A 25,851-nucleotide genomic window follows, 5' to 3' on the forward strand; every position below is an offset into this window, starting at 1 on the left:
TTATCAGCCAAAATGCCTGTTATTCTACTTTTCCAAGGTCAGCTGTGGTGTGAGTTGTGAAATAGGAACTGGAGAAAGACTCACTCTAGGAAGATGGCTCAGAACAGCAGAAAGAGCTTTGATATGAGGCTCTGCTGTAGCCTTCTGAGTGACATAAGTGGATCCATGTCAGTGTTGCTCTGTAAGATGCAGAGAGACTTAGGAAGATGAAGTAGTGAGTTGTGAGCCACCATAGCCCTTTGCAGTGTAGTACACAACTCACAACTTAAAAATATCTTTGGAGCACAGCTTTTGCATTCAGATGACTTCCTTAGTAGATTTTATGTCCGTAGAATACATGTTGTGATATCATTTATAGATGCTAGTAATTAAAGTAAAGCTTAGGAGTGTTTTGTGTCTAAAGGATATAGATTAAACAGTAGTTAAGGAGACTATGTTAAAAACAATCTGATAGGATTGAAGTATTTGATGAAACTACAAAATGGTTCCTTTTTTATATACTTTTACAGTTACATTTATTCTAGGCTCATACAAACAGTATGTACTGCTTTCATGGGGTTTTATAGCTTTTTGGAAAAATAAATGGTTTCAGTCAATGTTTTGTTAGTATTTGAGTTCCTTTCTGCTCATAAACCACGCTATGTTTATAAACTGTTTCCCTATATTTCCTAATGATTGTTCCCAAATCTAAAGCTTCAGCAAGTTGTAGCACAATGCCCTAGAATTAGAAAGTTCGAAAGGGACCTTTGACTCTTAATATCTGATAGTACTGGGACTTGATATAACAATTCTGGGATTTCTCATCAAATGCCTGTTGAAGAAGGCAAAGACTAAAACCTGTGTATGTAGCATTTTCCAGGGCTTTTGTGTGCTTGGTTTTATTTTAATGCAAGCTACTTTAACTGGAAGGAGCTTTTCTGTTTAAAAAAAAAACATATCGGAAGGAATTTAAATGAAGGAATTGAAATGAAGATACAGAATTAATTCCAAAATAAGAACTACGTTGCTGTAAAATTGGTAGCCATTGGAACTTTTATAATGGAATACATTTCCTTGATTTATGACAATACTAGAAATACTTGCATTGGTTTCTGGACTTCTAGGAATGATTTTTCTGTAGCTGGTTCCAAACCTACTAAATACAACAAGTACAATTGATAGAACATTTATTTTTACCCTAACTGTTTTTAGCTTTGGCTGTCTGTTGCCTTGGTTGCAGCGGTTCCAGTCCTGTCTATGAAGTTCCTGTTCCTAGGATGATTCAAGTGTTGTCGTAGCAGCTACTAAACAGCTAATATACACCAGGCTGAAGACTCAGAAAATGATTCTGAGCTTGTGTTACCTTCCTTTGAAAACTGGGCTTCAGCAGCCTGGCTAGCTGGATTCTGCCCACATTCTATCTCCAAGAGGGCTTGAAGAGGAGCTGTTAGAGCCATCCCAGACTGAATCGTATACTCTTTGTCTTCAAGTAAAACATTTAAAATTAGTTAAACCTTATATTTTAGGACATCTACTTTTTAGCTCCGCAGTCTATGCGTGTTTTATTCAGTGATTTTCTTAATGTTGTTCACTCATTGTCTTGGAATTTTCTCTCCGCTTCTCATGTTTCTTTTGCTTTTTGATTCACTGTGTGTCTCTTCAGGAGACAGGAAGCTTGCTTTATGTGAGTTGCTGAGTGCAGACTACAGTCAAATATTGAGGACCAAGTCCAACCAACACAAATGTCATCTAGTTGATTCTTAGTTAACCAAGTGCTTTATTGATTACTCAGATGTGCAGTGTAGTAAAAATACTGGCTTTAGTTATTATACTACAGGCCTCTAAATCTGTTGTTCCTTTGCTGTCCCAGAAAATTGTCCTTCCAGGAAGCTAAAAATCGAGAAATTAATGAGTGGTGTCAATTTCAATATAGAATATAGTTTTTGGTGGAAGAAAAAGTTAACAAGGATGTGGGCATAAAAAGTATAGAGACCTTTCAAATTTATTCAATATCAATATTTAATTCCATTCATAACAGCTATTACATTTATAATTGAGGCATTTCTGAATGGTAACAGAAGTTGTAGTGTTTAAGTTTTTCTGCTGTTATGGGGAAAGAGAGGAGAGAGGAAAAAATGGCAGATTTCAATTTGCTGTACAGAAATTTAGTACAGCAAAACAAATCTATGTTTGTCTATTCTTGTTTTTAAAGAAGACAAGAGTGTTTTGTGTTCTTTGAGCCCTCTGTATTATTTTGTGAAGTAGTGCTAGATATCTCATGCCAAAGCCTCATGTTGGAACAACCGATTGCATAGACTTTCCCTCTCTGTTGGATGTTCTAGTGTCTGTATTATCCCTTGTTTTGTAGGCATACAAATTTTAACATGTATGCAATGGCTTTTTGACTTCTTTGCTGGGGGTAGTTCACTACTTAGCTATGTGAATCACTTTCCTAGGGCAACATGGCATACAATGTTAGTGTGAAAATTGGCATCTAGGAATGAGGAAGGCATCAGGAATTGCTTTAACAGTATTTCCACATGATGGGTGACCGCAAACTTAGTAAAGAGGCTGTGTTGCACGCTGCTTCCCTGTGATGAAAGCTGTTTGGCACACTGAATTTTGCTTAATGACAGAGGCTTAAATCAAGAATTTATATTCTTACGGGAGCGTTGTTCTTTAATGCTGGATACATAAAGATGTCTATGCGTGCATAGTTGTTGAATACTATGAATTCAAATGACATTCTTCAAATGTGAATCAGTTTAATGTTTAATTTTTATGTAATAAACTGTATGCAATTTCATCTTATATTTTAATACAGTTGGTGGTACCACTGACTCATTTTCAATACCAAAGATAATCGATGCAAGCAGGCAGCAAGACAAATCAAATTTTAGCCATGTTTGTAAATTTGTTTTGTGTTGGAAAAGTTATTTCCAAGTAAGCTGTACAGCATACTCACAATTTATTTTTATTCACAGTGGACCAGTAAGGAAGTTGTGGTTGGGATTCAATTGAAGCCTCATTTTTGTATCAGACTGCTGTCATATGGTACATGAAGCTGAGGACCTCCTAGCATTTTCTAGAAACTTTGTTTTATAGGTGTTTGTAACAAAGTGAGGTGATACTGAAATGTTCCCCGTTGTGTCCCAGTAAAACGGCTAATTTAGCTTCTGTTGTAGAAAGGTGTACACAGATGTGTTTAAGCAATAGTTGCAGTTTTTGCCAGAAGACTAGATTATATTATCTGTTGTAAATATGACATCAGCTCACTAAAAGATGATGTTGAATGTACTTCAGTATTTTAGCATTTGTTTTGCTGATGAGCTATTCTGTATGAAGACACTGTAATTTTATATATATGCTAGAAATGGTAGATAAATTTTGGAAATCACACTCCAATAACCGAATGTTGACAAAACAAAGAAAAAATGAGCTAAATCCAGATTATCTGATTGCGACTGCATTTAATGAAGAGTTGTAGTACAAAACTGTTATGGAGCTATGTGAAGTCGTCTTTGTGTACCAAAACCAGAACTTGGGTAGCAGAATCGTGAAGTGTAATGGAGAAAGGGTATTTGCTTTTCTTCCAACTGGCAGATGTTGGCTTGACTGTAGCAGCAGTCTCGTTTGAGTGATTGAGGCACATGTGAAATTTTAACTACAAAATAGAACTGCATTTTTATTTTTAAGCGTCATACTTCTGTGCAGTAAATGGCCTGCTTTATTTTTTTTAACAGTAAAGGACCTTCCTCTTCCCAGATTTGTTGTGTCAAAGAATGAACAAGAATCAAGACACACAGCCTTGTATTCTTCAGATGCTGATAATCCACCTTCATATTCAGGTGTGATTCCTCCTCCACCTGGCAGGATACAAGTCAAAAAAGGCTCTGTGAGCCATGATGCAGTTCAGCAACGTACATCAAATGATCAACAGGTAAATTAACTTAAAAGATTTAATGGGACTCTGAGGCACTACTTTGCTGCATAGGAGTCAGTTTGATAGGGCTTCTAAGCTTTGTTGCTTTCAATACAGTTTCTTAAAAAAAAGTTCATACTGATGTATATTATACACGAAGACCACATGCTTCTGAAATGTTTGCATGTAGTAGACATTTTTTATGAAGTCTTATAATCTGTCTTTAAAATACTGGTGGTAATGGACAAAGAATTGAGACAGAAAAGAAAATCAATATGTAAGATAATGATAGCAAATATCAAGTTGTAAGCATTATGATATTAATACTTTGTTTATTAGGTAGTTCACATTGGCTTCCTGGTCATTGGAACAGTGGTAGTAAATGCCGTGGAAGACTGGATTTCTAGTCTTCAATGTGCTCTAATACATTTAAATTTTAAAAATGTCACAGTTCCTTTTCTCTGCCTCATAATTTTGTTGTTCATCTCTTTAAGTGTTAAGTAGAGACAATGTGAAAACTTCTGTCTTATTTCTGGTTCTCATAGTTTTTTTATTGTGCTCTAATAATGAGAAACCTGATTTCCTTCTGCTCGCTGGGTATGTGAACAAATGAAAACTGTAAAGGCTTACAACTGTGTGCCTCCTCATAGGTCCTTGTTTTTTGTAGTCTTTACACTCTCTTTCCATGGGGGAGTCTTTTCTGATTGTCGTTTCTACAAGCAAGAACACGGAGCACAAATACTAAATTTTGCTGGTAGTATGTGCATAACTGTTGAATGACGTGTTTTCTTCCCTATGGTATGCTCTTTTCTGGGTTTGTTTTGTAAAGAATCAAGGAACTTGCAAACATCCCTTAATCTCTCGGGGAAGCAAGGAATCGCTCATAAGCGTTTATTAATCTCTCTGGCAATAGTTCAGACTGATCCGATATAAAGAGAAAGCAAATTAGCAGAGGCCGTCCATAATCAGTGTTTGGCTGCCACTTCCTCTTTCTCAAACTGGAGATGGAGACTGTAATGAAAGGAGGGCTGGCAGTAGACCTGAAGATAGCTTCTTGTTGTCTGCTTTTGCGTAGGTGCGTTTGAGAGAGCTCCCAGGCACTTCTTGGAGAAACCAATAATCATAGATCTACTTGATCTGATGATGGGATTTTAATTTGATTAAAGTAGTATTTTGTATGCTTTTTTTTTTTCCCCACGATGTGAACAGCTGTAATTTGATACAGGAATCTGTACTGGTGTAACTTTAAGAAAAAAAAAATCTGGTGTTTGAGGTCTTCAGGTTCTGAATAAAGAAGCCACATATTTACAAAGGTGTTTAAGCATCAAAATTTCATTTCTTAATCTTGGCTGATAGAAGCAACTTGATATCTCTTTCACATAAGTCTGGATGGGATCATTAGAATGCAGAAACTCTGTAAGTCCTTCGAGAGATCTGGCCCAGAAAACGGACTTGGAGCAAGTGTAACAGACAACACAGCATTGAGTCCAGCAGTTTTAAGCTGTATTCATGGTCTAGAACATCAGGGAAGTATTATCTAATTTTGCATCGTATTGTAAAACTGCATTTTCTGTGGCTGATTCTACATTTCTAACTGTACAATCAGTCCATTCAAGCAGCCTTCTTGTCCCAGTCTAATGTTTGGTGATTTGGACACCATGTTAGAAACAAGCTGACAGAGGGGGCTTGAGCTCAGGTTTCTTGCTTAACCACATGAATATTGTCATTTGGTTATTTTCCAGAAGACTGATACAGCTTTTATCCACGTTTTTGTAGAAATTGCTGAATCAGTTGTCTTTACCTGGAGATACCACTCAGATTTATAAAATCTAGAAAGAGCTTCAGACTGAATTCTCATCATATGCCACCTCTTTCAGTGATGAACATGAGAAGTAAATTACAGCATGTCATTTTCCTGGGAATCGTTGTTCTTTCTGGAAGAATGTTACTATCAAAGTTAAGCTTGGATATTTTACTCTTAGAGCTTGTCATGTAGGTGTTAGACACTCCATTAGTGAGTTTGGGATTTTGGTTGGTTTTTTTTCTTCTTCTTAAACTGTTTACTGGCTTTAACATGCCTGGCACTTCAACATACATTGATTTCATAAAATACTCTGAAATATTGTTTGTATGATATTGTAACATATCTTTGTCTTTAAGAACTGGGTTCATTGATGTGAGCTTTCCATATTGGTGAGATGTCATGTGGAGGTTAATATCTTACAATTACAAATATTTATGTAAAATAATTTCACTTAGAGTATTGTCTACTGGAATGTTGTAGCTAAAACTGTTTCTTTATTAATGTATTATTTTGGCAGTTCCCCTCAATGAGCTTCACTTGGAGGCAGGGCATCAGCAAATGGCAATCAGGTATTTCCAGAGAGTAGCTATAGATGAGGTCATCTTTTGAAGTAAGCATGAGCTAAGTTCAGTAACATCCTTCTTCTATCTAGCCATTTTTGCGGTGGCATTCTTAGTTTATAATGCCTAAAGTATAATGTATATAACAATATATGTAAATAGATGTAGATATAGCATTGGCCAGAAGTTTATATCTTTTTAATGCTGTGAGTGTTAATAGAAGATGACTGAAGTCACGCCCAGCTGTTATGGAAGCTGCAGAACTGATTCTAGGAGTCAAGCCAAATAATGAAAAGATGCCTTCACTCACTAGACTGTACATCCTAGTGGAGGTAAAACATTTGGGGGAAGTATTTTTTTTTTTCTGCTAGCATACTTTCTTCTTCCTAAATAACAGAGGCTGAGTTGGGGTTTGGACTAGATGACCCACAGAGGCCCCTTGCAACCCCTACCATTCTGTGAGTAGATTTGCACACTTCTGCTGACAATGTGACATCTATAAGAGCACTTTTGTTGACATACATGTGTTAACCATGGTATAAATACATATCTCTATACCTTGGTAGTAGCAGCTATGCTACTAAGAATGTTAATTTAGGCCAATCTTGAGAATCTAGATTCTGGTGAGTTCTTGTGCTTTTTTAAAAGAAATCCTCCTAGTAGAGTTAGGAGCTTTCATTGTAGATGGAAGCTTTTTTGGCTGCCCCCTCCAAGGAATTAGAGAAACGTACTGAAAATAGTTTCTTAGAAGAAGCAGCAATATTGAGACTAGGAAGTATTTTCTGTCTTCTAAAAGTAGCTTACAAGTGACTACATGTTCTCAATATCAGTCTGTTAGATATTGCCTTGGGATTTTTTTTGTTAAAGCCAAAAAGCAAATACTTTTTCTGATGTCTTTAAGTGCGATCCAGGTGTTGACCAGATGTGCTTTAGGATACTTTCACCTTGGCTTGCCACCTTTTCCATGAAAGGGGGGTAGCTAGTTTCCATAGAATTTGAGGCACTAACAGCTAAAAAACAAGTATGTGGCAAATGCTCATAGGCTGAACTTTGCTATATCCAGGTGCAAATAAAAGGTAAGGCTGAAGATACTCATCTACCTATGTGTACATTAAGCATCATGCTGGCACTCTAGATTATATTGATTCATTGCCACATCAGTGCAGCCTTAGAAGAGGACAGCTTAAATTTGGCACCTGTAGCAGTCAAAATTTGATAATTTCAGCTTCTAACTATGTGAGAACTTGTGTGACTTCCTTTTAATGTTTTGCCAGTAGTCCATTTCTGTTTGCTTCTGTTTTGTTGATTTACCTGGTAATTCCAGGTAAAATACACCTATTATTAAATAAAATGTTTAGGAGCACTGAGCTGGAAAAGACCTTGTGTCATTGAGTCTAACCCTCTATTATATTGAGAAATTGTGTTAGGTAATGAATTTAAAAAAAATAATCAGGGTTCTCTCCTGAAATCGCAACCTTCTATCAGCACTGGCCATGTTGGGGACAACTGTTCCAGAGCCTTAGTAGGAATATAACGGAATATTCGTGGGAAGATGGTGGGAATTCCCACCTAACTTTGCTTAGATCAGGTAATACCTGTTCTTTTAAAAGCTTCGTCCTTAGTATTTGCTGCAGAATACCACCCGTATTTACCAGAAAACCATCATATTCCCCCTTAGCTTTGTTTTACTTGACAAAAAAAATCCATGGTCTCAGTTTCATCTCAAAGTAGTTACCAGTAATCCTCGTAATCCTTCTCTGCCTTTGATCCAATTTGAATTTGTTCTGATTGAAAATATTTTGCTAGATTTTTATTTCTTGTTCCAAGTAAGATCTCAACAGTATTAACGGTATTTTGTAGGGTGCTTCCCCACTGGCTTGATATATCTCGCCTCGTATACCTTAGTGGCAGTGAATAAAGCAAATCTTGTCATATTTGACATACTGTAGTGGTCTGATAGTTGACCTGTGCATCCAGTTTTTGATTTTCGGCTTCTTAATTCTCATTATGCACTTTGGTATTAATTTCCACTGTGCAAGAAACTGCATTTTATATTTTAAAACTTGATAGCTTACTGTTACTTGTGTTCTGAAAGGAATCTGTCTGTCTGATGCCTCCTTATATTTGTTGTCAGAATTCATCAGTGTGCTGTTTAGTGTACATAAACAGTTAGCTAAAGTATCAAATTAGGTCATTCCCCAAATCAGTCATTCAGGAGTACTATTAGAGACTTCCCTTCAATCTCATAGTTCCCATTCTAATACAGTCCAGCTTTGCTCCATCTTACAGCCGCTGTTGCACCTTAAATGCTTGTATTAATCTCCACATTGTTGGAATTATCTTGTGTGGCACCCCACTGAAATATGCTGAGGTTCAGGTTAAATGTAGTGCAGTTCCTTTGTCTAGATAATCACAAAAATAATATCAGCCAACTTAAGTAAAATTTCCCATGCTGTGATTGATCCCTTTTCCATTTGTCTCTGTGTTTTTAATTACTATTTTCTTCAAAGCCTAGTGTAAAACCATTCAAACTGTTGAGGTCAGACTAAGAAGTTTTGTAATTGGCTGAACCACACACCCCTGCCAAAAGCGTGTAGTGCTGCATGTGGAGAAGTTCGCATTGAACCTTGGGCTATTTTGTTCTTCGGTATGAATGCTAGTGGATTACAAAAATGTGGATTCTGCGATGCAGTTACCATCTCCAGCATAATCTTTCTTCATGATGGATCTGTTCCCTGACTCTTATGCAGGCTGTGTGGTATCAGGACCTGGATCACAACACCCTTAGAGCTACCCTTCGGATACCATGTCTGGCTTCATTGTCTCTGGAATTCTCCTTAGGAGGCTTTCTTCTGGCCTGAGGTGTGAGATCCAGGAAAAGGTTTATAATCTCATTTGACTCTTGTATGCTTGCAATGCTCTTTTGAGATTGAAATCCTTCCAGGGTTGCTTTAGGACAGTATTGTGTTGCCTTACGCCAGTTTGTTTGACTTACCTGTACTAAGGTGATTCTTCTAGAGCCCTATATTATATCACATTTTTAATTAACATGCTATTTTTAGTTACTGCTTTTCAGTCCAAAGAAGTCCAAGTTCCGAGTCCTTCATGGTATCTTGATTTTGTAATTCCAGTTTCACAAAAATCACACTTACAGCTTTTTTAATGTGATTTTTTTTAAATTAAGATGGATTAATTTTTGCCTGTTAGCTGTAACCCTATTTTTTGATTAGTTAATGAGAAGAATGTTCTCAGCAGTTTGATTTAACATTAAAATCTTAAACAGTTACTAACTATTGATATCGACATGCTTTTATTTAGATCCATTTTCTGGAATAATGTAAAGAGGAAAAATAAATGTCTTAAGATAATAAAAACCAAGACATTGTCATTACTGCGATTTTTATTGAGGTTTGTTTGGAGAGAGATTTAAAGACTGTTTTAACACTTTCAATGCAATTATATTTAAACATTTAAAACAGTTTGTCGAAATAAGATTTTAATAGTAGCTGATGTAATGAATGATGCATCAACTACAGTATGCAAATGATGAGTAGAATTGTCAAAGTTCCCAAGGAGATGAGTAACTTCTGTCAAAATTGGTAAAATTCAAAATTGCTGAGTTATCAGTAACTCAGATTAGCAGACTATTGTAGTTATTACATGTTAGGATTTTGAAGAGCAATAAAGTTAGATTCTGTGCCCTAATACTCTTAGAAAAATCTGATCCGGGATATTGCAGGCTTTTGAAATTATTTTCTTTTGTTAATAGATTGGACAGATGAAAGTGAACAACCTTATTTCCTCAGCTGCAACATACACTCTCATAAACTCTCAAAACACTCTCAGTTTATGAGAGTGTATGTTGCAGTTGAGGAACAGAGGTGGTTCTAATAAACATGCTGCCTCTGTTTACTAAAGGGGGAAGCTTAAAGCAAAATTGAAGTGAAAGCTTTGTACAACAAACCATGTTTTCTAGGCATGAGTATATGAAAATGACAACTTCTTACCCACTGGACAGGCAGATGCGTGGTTGATGTTAATCTGTATGTAAGGGGTGAATGACCCTGTATGTAATTAAAGTTTCAATAAATCCCTACTCATTGTGTGTTCCCGTGACTACTTTTGAATCTGAGTAATGTTTCTGTAGTCCTGCCTCCTCCCCAGTCTTTTCGGACTTGCATCTTCCTGTTTTACACTTGCAACAGAGCTATTGGTATTTTGGCTAAGCCATTTTCATATATATATACACATATATATATATTTGTATGTATATATGAATGTGTACATATACGTATTTAAAAAATAAATTTAATTTGGCTCTCCTGACTTTCTAGTAAGCTAGATCAATGAATGCCATGAGTGGTGTGTGAGAGTGACTGGGATTGCATAGGGGAAAGATGGTGCCACAGTAATGCTATCTAATTTGGTTTAAACTACTCTGGGAATGTGTGTCTTGTCATGACAGTAAAGCTGAAGGTGTGGTTTGTCCCTCTTCCAGAAGTTTTTTGACATCAGATTTGGTGATGTGTTTTTGCTTTTTGAAAATTTTGGAGTTGGTAAGCTGAAGCTCCGAAACAGTTGTCGGAAATCTGTAAATGTCCAGAATTCTGGTACAACGTTGACTGGAACATTGAGAACAAAGTTGTTATGCTTGTACTTCTGATGGTCTGATTATCGTTATTACATGCTTTACAGAATCGCATGAACCACGTGTGAAGTAAAGGTTTAGAAGAATTGAAGTTGAGGATCATATTTACAATTTTTTCCTATGCCTTGAGCACAAAGCTATGTGTTAGATGAAGGCTTACCGAATAGTGAGAGTTGTCAGGTTCATTGGGACAAGGCTGCTTCGTGAGGACTATATGTCAAGAGTTTTAATGTTCACGTGCAGTTACTAGAAACTGCTTTCCTTTTAGATAGACTATCATACACTTGTCTGCCTCAGGTTTTCTTCTGTGTCTTTCTGGACCATCTGTGTTACCGGAGTAAGAGTGCTGGAGTGAATGAATAGTGTCTGTGAGCAAGCATAGCTTTCCCTAGTTTACTCGTTATATTTTGTCTAAAAATTCAAGCATCCTTCAGGTCTTGTTTGATGAAAGATGGCTTGTATAAAGGCCGCTGGAAGATGAAGCTTTTCATTTATTTCAGTGATGAATCATCATGGTTCTGCTAGCACCTGTTGCACTATGCTAAGTGGACTAACCGTTCAACCTCGGTTCTAGCTTCCAGCGTGCAAGTGCTACTCTGGATATCCTCACTCCTTCCCTTCTTGCCCCGATGTACCTGTAAGGGTAAGAATGTAGTGTCATCTAAAATAAATTCCTTCTCAGATGCTAAGAGGAGGAATCTTCAGGCAAATTTCAGGCAGGCGTGTGACTGCAGCAAAAAAATCTTGAACTGGTAGAGGTACTGTGGAAAAAAAAATTACTTTGAGTGTGCAGTCACCAGGTGTCAGAATCACAGAATGGTGGGGGTTGGAAGGGACCTCTGTGGGTCATCTAGTCCAACCCCACTGCCAAGGCAGGGTCACCTACAGCAGGCTGCACAGGACCTTGTCCAGGCGGGGCTTGAATATCTCCAGAGAAGGAGACTCCACAACCTCCCTGGGCAGCCTGTTCCAGTGCTCCGTCACCCTCAGAGGGAAGAAGTTCTTCCTCATGTTCAGACGGAACTTCTTGTGCTTCAGTTTGTGCCCATTGCCCCTTGTCCTGTTGCTGGGCACCACTGAAAAGAGCTTGGCCCCATCCTCCTGACAGCAACCCTTCAGATATTTGTAAGCATTTATAAGGTCCCCTCGCAGCCTTCTCTTCTTCAGGCTGAACAAGCCCAGCTCCCTCAGCCGCTTCTCGTAGGAGAGATGTTCCAGTCCCCTCACCATCCTTGTAGCCCTCCGCTGGACTCTCTCCAGTAGCTCCTCTTCTCTCTTGAAGTGGGGAGCCCAGAACTGGACAGAGTACTCCAGATGAGGCCTCACCAGGGCAGTGTAGAGGGGAAGGAGAACCTCCCTCGACCTGCTGGCCACACTCTTCTTGATACACCCCAGGATCCCATTGGCTTTCTTGGCAGCCAGGGCACACTGCTGGCTCATGGTCAACCTGTCGTCCACTAGGACACCCAGGTCCCTCTCCACAGAGCTGCTCGCCAGCAGGTCCAACCCAAGCCTGTACTGATGCATGGGGTTGTTCCTCCCCAGGTGCAGGACCCTGCATTTGCCCTTGTTGAACCTCATCAGGTTCCTCTCTGCCCAGCTTTCCAGCCTGTCCAGGTCACGCTGAAAGGCAGCACAGCCTTCTGGTGTATCTACCACACCTTCCAGTTTGGTGTCATCAGCAAACTTGCTGAGGGTACACTCTAACTCTTCATCCAGGTCGTTGATGAAGAAGTTAAACAAGACTGGGCCCAGTACTGACCCCTGGGTGACAACACTAGTTACCAGCCTCCAACTAGACTCAGCGCCGCTGATGACAACCCTCTGAGTTCTGCCATTCAGCCAGTTCTCAATCCATCTCACTGACCACTCATCCAGCCCACACTTCCTGGGCTTCCCTAGGAGGATGTTAAGGGAAACCGTGTCGAAAGCCTTGCTGAAGTCTAGGTAGACAACATCCATGGCTCTCCCCTCATCTACCCAGCCAGTCATGCCACCGTAGAAAGCTAGCAGATTGGTCAGGCCTGATTTCCCCTTGGTGAATCCATGCTGACTACTCCTGATAACCTTCTTTTCTTCCACTTTCTTGATGATGGCCTCCAGGATAAGCTGCTCCATCACCCTTCCCGGGATGGAGGTGAGGCTGACTGGCCTGTAGTTCCCTGGGTCCTCCTTCTTGCCTTTTTTGAAGGTTGGAGTGACATTGGCCTTTCTCCAGTCCTCGGGCACCTCTCCTGTCCTCCAGGACCTCTCAAAGATGATGGAGAGTGGCTCAGCAATGACATCTGCCAGCTCCCTCAGCACTCGTGGGTGCATTCCATCGGGGTCCATGGATTTGTGGACGTCCAGATCGCTTAAGCGATCCCTCACACAGTCCTCCTCGACCAAGGGAAAGTCGTCCTCTCTGTAGGCTTCTTCTCTTACCTCTGGGGCCTGGGATTCCTGAGGGCCAGCCTTGGCACTGAAGACTGAAGCAAAGAAGGCATTCATTAGCTCTGCCTTCTCCGCATCCTCCGTCACCAGGACACCCGCCTCATTCAGCAGCAGCCCCACGTTGTCCCTAGCCTTCCTTTTGCTGCTGATGTAGTTGAAGAAGCCCTTCTTGTTGTTTTTGACATCCCTTGCGAGCTTGAATTCTAGGTGGGCTTTGGCCTTCCTCATCGCATCCCTGCACACTCTGACCACGTTCCTGTACTCTTCCCAAGTGGCCTGCCCCTCTTTCCACATTCCATGGACCTTTCTCTTCCACCTGATCTCCGCTAAAGCTCCTTGTTTAACCATGCAGGTCTCCTGCCTCCTTTGCTCGATTTCTTTCTCAGGGGGATGCATTGCTCCTGAGCATGGAGGAAGTGACGTTTGAAGAGTGACCAGCACTCTTGGATCCCCCCTGCCTTCGAGAGCCCTGGCCCACAGGATTCCTCTCAGTAGCTCCTTGAAGAGGGCAAAGTTAGCCCTCCTGAGGTCCAAGGTTTTGATCCTGCTTATCGCCCTGCTTCCTCCACGCAGGATCCTGAACTCGACCATTTCATGGTCACTGCAGCCGAGTCTACCTCCAACCTTCACATCCTCCACCAGTCCCTCCTTGTTTGTTAACACAAGGTCCAGCAGCGCGCCTTTCCTTGTTGGTTCCTCCACCACTTGCATCAGAAAGTTATCGTCGATGCTCTGTAGGAACCTCCTGGGTTGCGCCTGCCTTTTAATTCAGGTCCCTGAATTAAAAGTTGAAGTGAATTAGTACTGCTCCCAGCCGCTTAGTAATACTCTTTACCAATATATATGGGCATCATTTAAATGCTTCAGATGGAAAGTTCAAAATCTTGTGGGCTAGGAACTTATTTAAAGAATTCTGACTCAATGGTCAGAACTTGGAGAAAATACCTCAGTTTGCAGAATCAACCAGGCTGTCCCTGTATCCCAGGAAACAGGAAAATCAAAGGGGCCGGGGGATGAAGTGAAAGTTTACATCAATACATTAGAAAGTAATCAGTCGTCATGGCTCTAACGTTTTTGTTAGGATGCATGTAGCTTTAGTATGTACCTTGCTTGGAGAGAAACTTATTTCATTTCACTCTTTCATTGGCTTTTAGACCTTTGCAGATATATTGATTAAAAAACGTAATGACCTTTGGATATTTGGCAAAGTAAATCCGTTCACTTTTGGGAATCGTGTGGAAGCCTACAGTCAGTCTGACTGTTGGTACTTGATATGATGTTAACAGTTGTTAACACAGAGTACCAAACATTTTTTTTTTTCTATTGCTGAAACAGATTTTGAGATTTTTAGCTTTGTTTTTACCTTTCAGGAAACTCAGAGTTCAAGCTTTGCTTTCTTCTACTTGTTTTCACTAATACGGTTTAGTTCAAATTGGGAGATGTGGTGAGCAGGAATTTCGGAAGATCTGTAGAGAGGAAATTACTTTCTACTCTCTAACTACTTTTTACAATATAAATTTTTTTTCCTTTGTCTTTTACTTGAAATGGAATAATTTGGTGATCTGAATGTCTCATGAGACACGTAGATATTGCACATGTGATTCTCTTGTTTTCCTACCTGTTCAGGGAGAATATAGTACAATATGGGATTAAAGAGAAGCTTGAGCCTTAACATCAGGGCAGAACTACCATGTAATTTGCACAGCAGAGAAGTATATACTAGATGGTGTCATTCTTTGAAAAAATTACATCTATGTTTTTGCATATTAAAAAAAAAAATGTGGCCTGTGTAGTGATTTTTTTTTTCAGTGTTGAATTCTGGTTTATTTTTTAAATGAAAGTAACTGATTGTGAATCACTTGATGAAAATCAGATATGATGAGTTGTACAGTAAGTAATCTTCTCTTTTGAGACCTGGGTTCAAATGTAACTCTTATCACAAGTGAAAGTGAGTCTTATAATCTGATGTCCATTGTAGCTAAGTCATTTAACTCGGCATTGCTGATGTCGTAAGAATGCCAAGCTAAAAATATGTTAGATGCCATTGTTTGAAGTGAATGTGTCCAGTGCTAGTCATACTGTACCTGACCTCCTGTTCCTTCACTTTAATAAGTATTAAAATTTTCACTCTCTATAAATGAGTCTTTAACTGCAGTGATGTTGTTCCTAGACATAATGGGTTTAGATAGGCTTTTGTGTATTTAGTTATTTAGTAAAAAACTTAAAAAGGTTCCTTTGTTTTATTAGGAGTCCACATCTCCAGTTGTTTCACCACAGCAATCCCCACCAACCTCTCCACATACATGGAGGAAGCACAACCGCCATCCCAGCGGAGGGAATAATGAACGACCTCTTGCTGGACCTGGGCCTTTTTGGGCTCCATTTAGTGAAGCACAACCAGGTATAATGTCTTCTATGCTTCAGCTGTAACTCAAAGTTATGGAATTCTCTAAGTAGTATATTAAATGAGTTTAGGGCAGTTTATCTTTGTATTTTCCAATCCTGGAAACTTTCTTGCAGATTCAAATGTTCATGTTGATGGCAGCACTGTGGAATCTGTGGTCTTGCACATGGCAGATCCATTTCTTAGTGTGATACGGGAAATGCTTAGAGTTTGGAGGGAGGGAAAGAGAGAATGAAAGTTTCCCACTGGAAAGTTTTCTGATAGAAAACTGACATGCTGTTGAAATTGTGCAGGAACTGTCGGTATACCCCAAAACGTGGGGAGCTCAAAGCAGCAGATAATGTTTGTTTGAATTATGTTTCTGGCAGGTTAGATGAGTTGTTAGAGCAGCTAATTCTCTTAACATTTTTTTGCTTTCTTTAAGTTTGTGTAAATATAACTGAAGCTACTGTATCTTCAGTCTGTCAAGGTGGAACCACTTGTTTCAGTACAGCTTTTCATCCTTTATTGTTCTTCATTTAACATGAACACCCCTCCTGTTGTATTGCTGTGCTCAGATTTTAAAAAGCTTTCCCCCTTAATATCTCATATTTGAATAAATTCTGTTTTCTGATATCTGATAGACTTAGTAAATTCTGGAACAACAGAGCAATTCTGATTCAAGTTCTGTTTTTGATGATACTGCTAAATAATACGTTGCATTTTACAGGCTGTAGTTTCAGATTGAACTATGGTTGGTTGGTTGATTTCAGTTGTGATGTTCCAAAATGGATCTGTAACCTTTCGGTTTATCATCATTCTGTATTTATAAGCATCCATGGAGGACCAGGGATTCTGTTACTAGATTTAGTTGGATAAGGACATAAAACTTGTTTTAGAAGTTAAATGGGTTGTATGCAGAGGTTTATGCCAGTGTCCTGACATTGTTTGCTAGTAAGTGCCAGTCAATTTAGAATAAAAAAGTTTATTAGTCTGCTCATTGTGTATATAATCACTCTAAGGGTTCAGTCCAGGCATTGTGATTTTTTTTTTTCCACAGTCAATTTCCAGGCTTTTTTCTTGCATAGTTTAGTTGATTTGCTTTTCTTGCAAGCTGAAATACAAGTTTGTCTGGTAGCTGATTTCTAACTTGTGAAATTTTTCTAACTTACGAAGTCAAGGACTCCAGGAAAGTATGCAAACTGTTCCTGCTGTTGAAGAGTTCGATACTGTCCTCTTAAAAATAAAGTTGTAATACTGTGTTAATATTTCAGTTTAACAATGCTTTCCCTGTGATGTCTAATGGATAAATCTTTCAGTGGTAGTCTGAAAATGTTTCTGAACTAGCTTGATACTTAATTTTATATTCCATACTGAAACAGATTCGTAGTGTGTTTAAAGTAATTTGGAGATAGTTATAGAAGGATTGAGTGGATTTTCATGTATTAGTGTAATGAAAATTGTCACCCTGATTCACGGTGGGTGATTCTTTCACACTGCAGAAGATTAATTAATCCATTGAATTTCAGCTGTTGTAGCCAGTTCATCATTCTGTTTCCCTCTATTAAGCTTGCTTTTTAAGGACAGTATTTTGTAGAAAATTGAGGTTCTGCTGACATTTGGGTAGAACCAGACAGACTGCCAGTAACTTTTCTTAAAATCAGTGCTGCAAGCTTGTCTTGATTACAATGCAAGATGTTCTTGAGAAATCAGGTAATTTGCAAGTATGCAGTATTGTTTCAGTTAGGATTTAAGGCAGAACTATGCTATTTCACTTGTGATCCAAGAAAAATAAGAACCCAGGTCTCTCTCCTTGTATTTCATATTATGTGAAGCATTGTTTGAGGGTAATGGGGTCGTAAACTGAAAGCATGAAAACGTGTGAAAATGTTTCTGATGAGTCTAATAATAAGCAGTGTGTTGCCTTAAACTACAAGCACAAAAATCAAAACATAATTTTTTTGTCTGGAGAAAGATGGTTTTAAACAGGAAGATTATGACTTATGCATAGTAAAGACACTCTATTGCATCATCATACTCCCACCACGAACAAAATTAAATAGTGCTTTCTGTATCCAGTTAGGCTGTCGAGTGATTATTGGATAATGACTAAATTGTTGTTTTTAAAAATCTTAGACCTTGTCTTGTATCAGAAGTCTTAAGTATAACTTAGCTGTAGTTCTCAGTTTCTTGAGGAAGAAAATCTGTTGTCATTTCACCAGAGCAAAGGAATTTGGATTTCACAATTTTTTTTGCTATTGTGTTGTCCAGTAATTCAGCTAGGATAGTGTTACTGATGTTTCATAAATTACATCTTATGATGCATCATAAGGTGCTTCATAAGATGCTTCATAAGTTGCCTCATAAGTGAGGCACTGTCATGACTAGGTCAGTGTGCTTGCACATATGAAATGAGAAGCCACGGATGGTTACCATCTTTCTTCAAGCCTTTTTGTAAAGAGAGTCCCAAAGGGTGCATGTATTCTACTTTAATATCTGGAATTAAAAGTTCAGTGACAGATGTTGATCACCTCTGTAGAATGAAGTTTATAGTTCAGGTCTCATCCTTAAATGTGGGAGTCAATTCTACTAAAACCTGAATCTCTGAAGTCTTCCAGGTATCTTTGACTTAACAGTTTGAGATAAAACTGTTCAAAAATCATGCCAGGTGTCAGTTCTGGCTTGCATCTCTGTTCTGGATCAGTCTTTGTAGAGTAATGCAGTGGATGACTGAACCCCTGGTAGGAAACAGAATTGTGTATGAGATGAGAGCCTCCTGTTCTGTGGTTACAAGAGAAGAATTGAAAATGCTTCATACTTTTACCTTTTCAGCTCATTTTGCACTACAGCTTCAGGTGCTAGAATGGTGCTGACTGACAAACTCAGGAGAAAGAACCCTTTCCCCACTTCAAATGATAGTTGAGTGCATGTCAGAATAGGGGCTAGAAATTATGTTTTGTTACATTGTAGTCTGTTTGGACTGGAAGCAAAGCAGAGCGTTTATGTTAGTAGCATCGAAATAGTGATTTCAAACTAGTAAAAAAATCTGAGGTCTTCAGTTAGCTTTCTTGGCGTTACATCAAAGTTCTGTTTTGATATCTGAATATGTATGAGAACTTGCAGTCCTAAGCCACACTTCTTTCTTTTGCTTATTGGGAGAGATTTTGCTGCAGTTTATGAAATCAAGAACCAGAAAACTTCGTGGGCAGAAGTGGAACATGTCTGCTGTACAAACAGTTCACTTACACCTTTAGAGTCCTAAGATTCTTCCTGTGCTTACAGGGGACTGAATAGTCCTTTGTCTCCTAGTTACTGCTTCAGTAACTGTTGATAATTTGCCCTGTTACAAGTTAAGGATTATTCTTGCCTGGGGGTGATTGTTAGGGGAGGGAATTGCTCTGTAGCATTTTATCTTCTTGGTGAAATTGTACTCCCCTTCTGGTTCTGTTTCATCACACATTGGTGATAAGGTGAGCTCTTGCTAGTTTACAAAGTTAGTTGAAAATTTCGTTGTCTGTAAGTAAACCCACATTTGTATAGGTATTGAAAAGTACAAGCTTCTTGGAGATTATCTAGGTAGACCATTTCTTAGACTTACATTTGTAGCTTAAAGTGGGGGGTTAAATTTCTCCCACAAGAAATTAGATCATTTTCCAGAAGTTTTCAGTGCATTGGTAAGATAGTCAAGCTAGAGGAGAAGGTGTAGAGCAGCCACAGGAATTCAAGTTAGGTTTTCATACTAAACACAGTGCTTTAGACTTCACCAGCTAGTTCAAATCTGATAACTGGTCTTAGGCCTGCTCTCCGTTCAGCATGCTGTTAATGGTGTTCTCACTGATGAAGATGCACAGAGACCACTGAAGATTATTTCTTCATTGGGTTACAAATCATAAAATAAAAATACACATTGTTCAGAGTCTGAACCAATTTTCTTCCACCCTCACTTGTACATCAGTGTTCCCAGTCTGGTTTTGTAGTTTGAGAACAAAATGAGGGGTGACTAACTCAAACATCAAATAGATATAGTTTTAATGGTCGAGAATTGAGTTACTGGCTGGTGGCAGTCCATGAATATGTGTGTAGATCCAGCTGTCCACAGTTACTAATAATCTTTCTCCAGTGTTCTCCAGCTTTCCATCCTGTGTCCTAAAATGTTGCATCACAGAGTGAATAACAGGAACAGTAAAGCAAGAGTGTTCTTGTTGGAATGATCTGAACAGGGGATAAAGGAAACACTTCTTGTAATGCTTGTAAAGTGCTTGCAACATATGACAGTTTGGTGCTACTGGCATCTCCATTGCTGTCAAAGTATTGCCTTGGAAGTGGTGCTGTGCCAAGTCAAAGACAAGTTGTTGGGAGAAGTAAAGGCGGAATAAACATACGTGAGGTTAATGGTATAAGTGTCAGTGTCTGGGGAGCAGAGGAGGGGACAGCCATTGTATCAAAAGTAAAATTTGAGTGTGGCATATCCATAGACAGGAAAGACTTGTCTGAATCTTACTGTCTGATAGCCCTGTGCTGAGAAACCAGGTGGAAAAGACTCTGAGCTCTTCTGCTTTGTAGTATTTTAGAGTTGGGCCAGCTACTGAAGAGTAACTCCAAGGCAAAAAGCATTGTCAAACTCATTGCCTTTTTTCTTGGCAGTTTTGGATAAAGTCATTAGACGCTCCAGGCCACATCAGGAGTTTAAACAAGTGGAGCACAAATTTGGGAACAAAAGGAGTAGTTAATAGTGGGTTTTTATCCTAGTAAAGCTAACTTTAAAAAAAAAAAAAAAAAAAAAAAAAAAAAACACAAAACAACAACAAACCAACCACAAGGCCCCAGATCCCTTGGTGGTATTCTTATATTTTGATGAAATTCAGAAATAATGTAACCTCTCAATTTTGTATATTTGACTTATCTCCTCCTTCAGAAAAATCATTCTTCCACTGGAAATACCAATTCTTAGTCTATGTAATGCAAAATTAGATGGGTTGTGCACAATTATGGCATTGTGTGTAGGAGAAGAGCAAAGATTAACCAGTTCTAAGCATTTCTCATTACTTTTTCCTGGGAAAAATATCATTTATGGAGTTAAAGAGTAATTGCATACTACCAGATATTAAATAGTAATTCTGTGTATTAACAGCATTACTGTCACTTTAGAGGTTAGCCTTTAGTGTGTCTCACTGATTCTCAGATTTCCTTCACTCTGTTTATTGCAGATTGTTTACTACTAGTGTCATGTCCAAGAACCTGAAATTGTTAATATTTGTCAGCTTCATAAATAGATTAACTATATATAAATGGACTTATAGCAATATTTCTTAGTCAGCATCTTGACAATATATTCTTGGGTTTTATTGCTTCAATTTCAATGTCAGTGAAATATCATATTTCTTGTTTGTGGGTTGTGTGGAGGGCTTACAGAAACTACCTAAAAGACCTACCTTTTAAAAAGAAGTCTGCTTCTACATATAATTCCTGTATTAAATATGACATTATTTAACATTTTTCGAGAGAAGTCATTTAGTTGTGCAAGAAGAATAAAGTAATTGGTTTCACGACTGCTGTTTAGATTTAAGGAATTCAGCATTTCTTTTAGGAATCAAGGAGTAGAGTGAAGTCCTGGGATTCTTTTAGACTTGTTCTAGATGGCTTGTGTTCCCTCTGATCCAAGTTCCTTAAATTTTTAATTTGCAACTGCGATTTAAAAGAATCTTGAGGCTTTTGTACATAGAGCAGTGGGTGGCCAAATCTTTCTATAGTTGCCTCATTGTTGTCTTAATATTAAGACATTGAACATTGGCAGTAAATCAGAAGTAGATTAGAACAAGGCACTGGGTGAATCTCAATTATTGTATTTCAGATAGTTAATACATAGCAGATGCCAGCACTCTATATGGATGCCTTTTGTAATTTTTGGCCTGTTTTTAGGCAACTAAGTTAAGTTAGTCTAGAAATAATTTAGAAAAAAAAATTCTGTGCCAAAAAGCCTGATTCTTAAGCAGAATTTCCAAGGCTTTATTCTTTGAATGGCAAACTAAAAGCTAAAAAAGAATAAGCTTAATAGTAGTGACAATAAAAGTTGCATGCTAATATTGTATGCCACTTTTAAATAGTTGTTTGTCCATACAAATATTGCTCATTTCCATTAAGTGAAAATGTGGAGTATTAACTCATTCAAAACCCATTAAATGGGTAAAACCCAGTTTACATTTTACACGTGTTGCAATAAACTCGTTCCTCATGTCTGTCTTTATAGTAGAGATTTAAGCTGACCTAATGTACAGATCTACAGGAGTGAGTTATCAGGAGGTGAACTTTATCACCTTGGTGCAGTTTTGTTTTCATTTTTTTCACCATTCTAAAAGTGTATTATCCCCCTGACAGGAGCATGTGTTTCAGGATTTTTTTTGACTGCTTTACGTATCCATAGTTCTTACTCAGTTTCCAGGGTTGTCCTCTGAAAAGGAAATGTTTCTTCTGCTTTCAGGCTCATCTGCTTCTAGTGATCCCATATGGTCTGGCCATTCACCACCACCGCATCAAGAAAATTGGGTCAGTTTTGCAGATACCCCACCAACCAGTGCTCTTTTAGCCATACATCCTGCTTCTGTCCAGGTGTGACACTTTATTGGTATTTTATTTGCTTCATTCAGATTGATGTTGCAATCCTTTTTTTTCTTTATAGTCTTCATTGCAGGTGTTTACTGTTTATCTGTGCTGTAGTCTGTTCAGTGCTATTTACCCAACAGATACTTGTTTCATTGAATTGACTTAATTCGGAATGATTAACTGAAAGCTAGTAATTTTAAAAATGTCAACAATTATGACTGTAAAACATTCGTGTTAAGCTTTTTTGCATATGTGCCATAGTTTTTTTTTCTGCTTGCATACCTGCAGTCATTCCTATCCATATGTATCAGTGTGCAAAAATACCCTGTCATTATCCTGTAGATGCAATCTCCTGATAGCTTCCTGCAGTTTTTCAAACTTCTACGAGATTTAAATATGCTTTATTTTTTGAAGGCAAGAAGTTGAGAATTCATGAAGCATTTTAGGTAGATAATACTGAGGAAAAATATTTCATTTCAGGACCAGACAACAGTACGAACTGTAGCATCAGCTACAACAACAAATGAAATTCGTAGGCAATCAAGTAGTTATGATGACCCCTGGAAAATAACTGATGAACAAAGGCAGTATTATGTTAATCAGTTTAAAACCATTCAACCTGATCTAAATGGATTTATACCAGGTAAGTTACTCTTTAAAAAATATAATTGTGAGTGCAGCAGTTCTGTTACAAAGACTTTGTTGTGTACTTAGGTTTGCATAACATTTTTAAGAAAGTTCTGCATTTTACTGATAACGATCTGGTAAACTCCAGTGTAATTCAAGAAAGGACTTCAAACTAATTTGCCTTTTTTCTTCATTTAACCCTAGTAGGTAGTGCCATTTTTCCCAAAACGTTTGCTAAATAGCTCATCTTCTTTACCATAACTATAAATATTCTAATGATTTAACTTGCTTTAAGTTTTAAAAATGGTTGTTGTAACTTTTCAGGATCTGCAGCTAAAGAATTTTTCACTAAGTCAAAACTACCTATTCTTGAACTTTCTCACATTTGGTAAGTGTTATGTGCCTATATTTGGGATAATTATTTAGAAGGATGACAGCTATCTGGTAGTCATCTAATAATCTACTTACTAGAAGGTGTTACCAAGTGAAATTTGACTAGTACTCTGGTATGTTCTGTCCCACTCACATTTATGCCAATATTACTTTAGTGGGCTTTAATGGATCTAGGCTGACACTATTTACAAGGCATTTTGAGCTTTTGAAGATATTTCAGACACTTCAGAGTATGAAGTAATTTATTTGAGGTTTTTATTGTTAAAGATGCATTTATAATATTTAAATAATTCCTTATCTGTATTTATTTATTCAAGTCTAAGTTGAAATGAAATTTACAGATGCAAATATTTTTAAATGCACTTAGTGGGACTTGATGACAAATTGAGCTTTGTCTTGGTGCAAAGTTTGTATTTTGTTGTATTCTGGAATTCATACTGCATCGTTGCATGCTATCATTAAATGATACCTTGGCAGATTTGATCTTTCTTTCAGTGTAATGATTTCTAATTCAGATATTTTCCCATTTAAAATAAATCATGTTCCTTCGGCACTATTGTTTCTTTACTATACTTTGCCAAAAATAAGAGGCCAATAATATTGTGTAGTACTGTCTTAAATGAGTTAAAACCTGGAGAGATAAAAGTGGGTTTAAGTGATCTTTAAGCTCACAGAAATGTTATTAATGAAGGCTCATCTTCTTTGAAGAGTAAAGCATGTAGCACTAATATGAAGTGTTTAATAGGATAAAATGAACTATAAACTGCATTCTTTGATCTTCCAAGTGGCAAAACAGAAGTATGTCTTTTACCAATAAAATAACCTTAAGAAATTTTATTCATATAAAGTTTTCCTTTTTAGGGAACTGTCAGATTTTGATAAAGATGGTGCACTGACATTGGACGAGTTCTGTGCTGCATTTCATCTGGTCGTTGCTAGGAAGAATGGGTATGATTTGCCAGAGAAGTTACCTGAAAGTTTAATGCCCAAACTGATTGATTTGGAAGACTCAACGGGTAAGACATGCTTCAACACAAATGCCACTATTTTCAAATGATGGTATAGTTGTTACAGTGTATCAGCAGATATTTATAGCTTTGTAGGATCATAATGCATTAGTTACTGTGAAGTAAAACAATGTGCAATTTTTAAAAATCTTAGTGCGCAGAGCTAATCTGAGCGCATATATTAATGTATGGGTAGATGTTATTTAGGAACAGTACACACATTGGTTATTACATTTGGAAATACTGCCTGTGTCCTTTAAAGGTTAAGGAAAGCAAAGTTGTCGCAGTATGGATTTTATTCATGATCAGCTATTGTATTCCAGATTCCCAATCCAGCTATACTTCAAACTTGCTTTCACATGAATACACTTTCGGTTCACCCTTGTTTCTGAAAATGACATAAGTTTCTAAGTCTTGAAGCTACTTAGAAAATATTCCCAGATGCAGTGCTAGAGGTAAGACTGTGTAGTTTAGAAGTACAGGATCAGTAGCACAGATTCCTTTTTTAATTCTGCTTCTGACTTGACAGCAAGATTTATCCTCCGTTGCTTTGGCACCTAGTCTTTCTGTGCACAGTCCTTTACCTTTGGATACTCCTAGATAAACTACTGAATGTATGTGTTCTGCATGTTAATATGTGCCAAAAACTCGGTCCCATAACTGAGAAGCAAACTACTATTCTATGTAAAACTAGTGTTTGAAAATAGGATGTTTGTGGCCGTCTTCCTTTTTTATTTTTAAATGGATGAAGGAAACTGAATATTTTAAAACTGCTTTAAATTACTTTTTAACAAGCAATCTTTGCTTGCAAAGTCAGGTTATACTGTAGGTGCACAAGTACTATGATTTCCTAGAATTTTATTTCTTTTTACTAAATACTTCAAAGGGAGTCTCTTCATACTGTGTTTGTAGGACATTAAAGACTTTCATCTGACAATTATTGACGAGCTCTTAAACTAGAGGTAGTAAAAGCCACAGTGTCTGCTTTAATAATTAAACCATTTTTTGTGGGAGGAGCTTGGCTCCTCTAAGAACCTTTCCAACAGCAGTCAGCCACAACTGAAGTGTTTTTAGTGTAAGCATTTTGGTATGATGAAGACATTCATAAGAAATATCTACAATTAATTAGATGAATACCTAGAAAGTGTCTAAAACCTACCCCTTCTGTCTATTTTTGTGTTAAGGTGGTGGCCAAGCAAAAATCTTGTTAGGAAATAGAGTAACATTTATTTGTATAAACCACTGTTATTTTTTTAAAAAAACAACCCACCAACTATATCTGTACCCGGTCTTCTACTGGCTTTATTGGTAGTAGATTTCAAGGCTTTTATCATTTAACTGAAGTTGTTTGGAAACTTTATAAATTGGACATTAAACCAAAAAGTGTTAATGTGTATGTTTATTGTTCTTATTTTACAGGCAAATTTGTTAATATAAAAATTTGACTTCTTTTCATGAGGTACAAATTAAAGACCACTTTAATTTGAGGACAAAA

General features: G+C 37.8%; 1 protein-coding gene across 6 annotated transcripts in view; it reads left to right on the forward strand.

Moving 5' to 3' along the window:
* REPS1 (RALBP1 associated Eps domain containing 1) overlaps positions 1-25,851 on the forward strand; it is a 72,643-nt gene that overhangs the window by 17,868 nt on the left and 28,924 nt on the right. For 5 of the 6 annotated variants that reach the window (XM_075413937.1, XM_075413936.1, XM_075413935.1 and 2 more), the window contains exons 3-8: positions 3,723-3,919; positions 15,594-15,747; positions 22,208-22,335; positions 22,810-22,972; positions 23,281-23,344; positions 24,211-24,365. In XM_075413937.1, coding sequence (XP_075270052.1) covers positions 3,723-3,919; positions 15,594-15,747; positions 22,208-22,335; positions 22,810-22,972; positions 23,281-23,344; positions 24,211-24,365 — 861 coding nt within the window. The remainder of the gene's footprint in view (positions 1-3,722; positions 3,920-15,593; positions 15,748-22,207; positions 22,336-22,809; positions 22,973-23,280; positions 23,345-24,210; positions 24,366-25,851) is intronic. The other variant, XM_075413938.1, reaches the window with a different exon arrangement.

This window comes from Opisthocomus hoazin, chromosome 2 (genome assembly GCF_030867145.1).
Source record: "Opisthocomus hoazin isolate bOpiHoa1 chromosome 2, bOpiHoa1.hap1, whole genome shotgun sequence".
NCBI lineage: Eukaryota > Metazoa > Chordata > Aves > Opisthocomiformes > Opisthocomidae > Opisthocomus > Opisthocomus hoazin.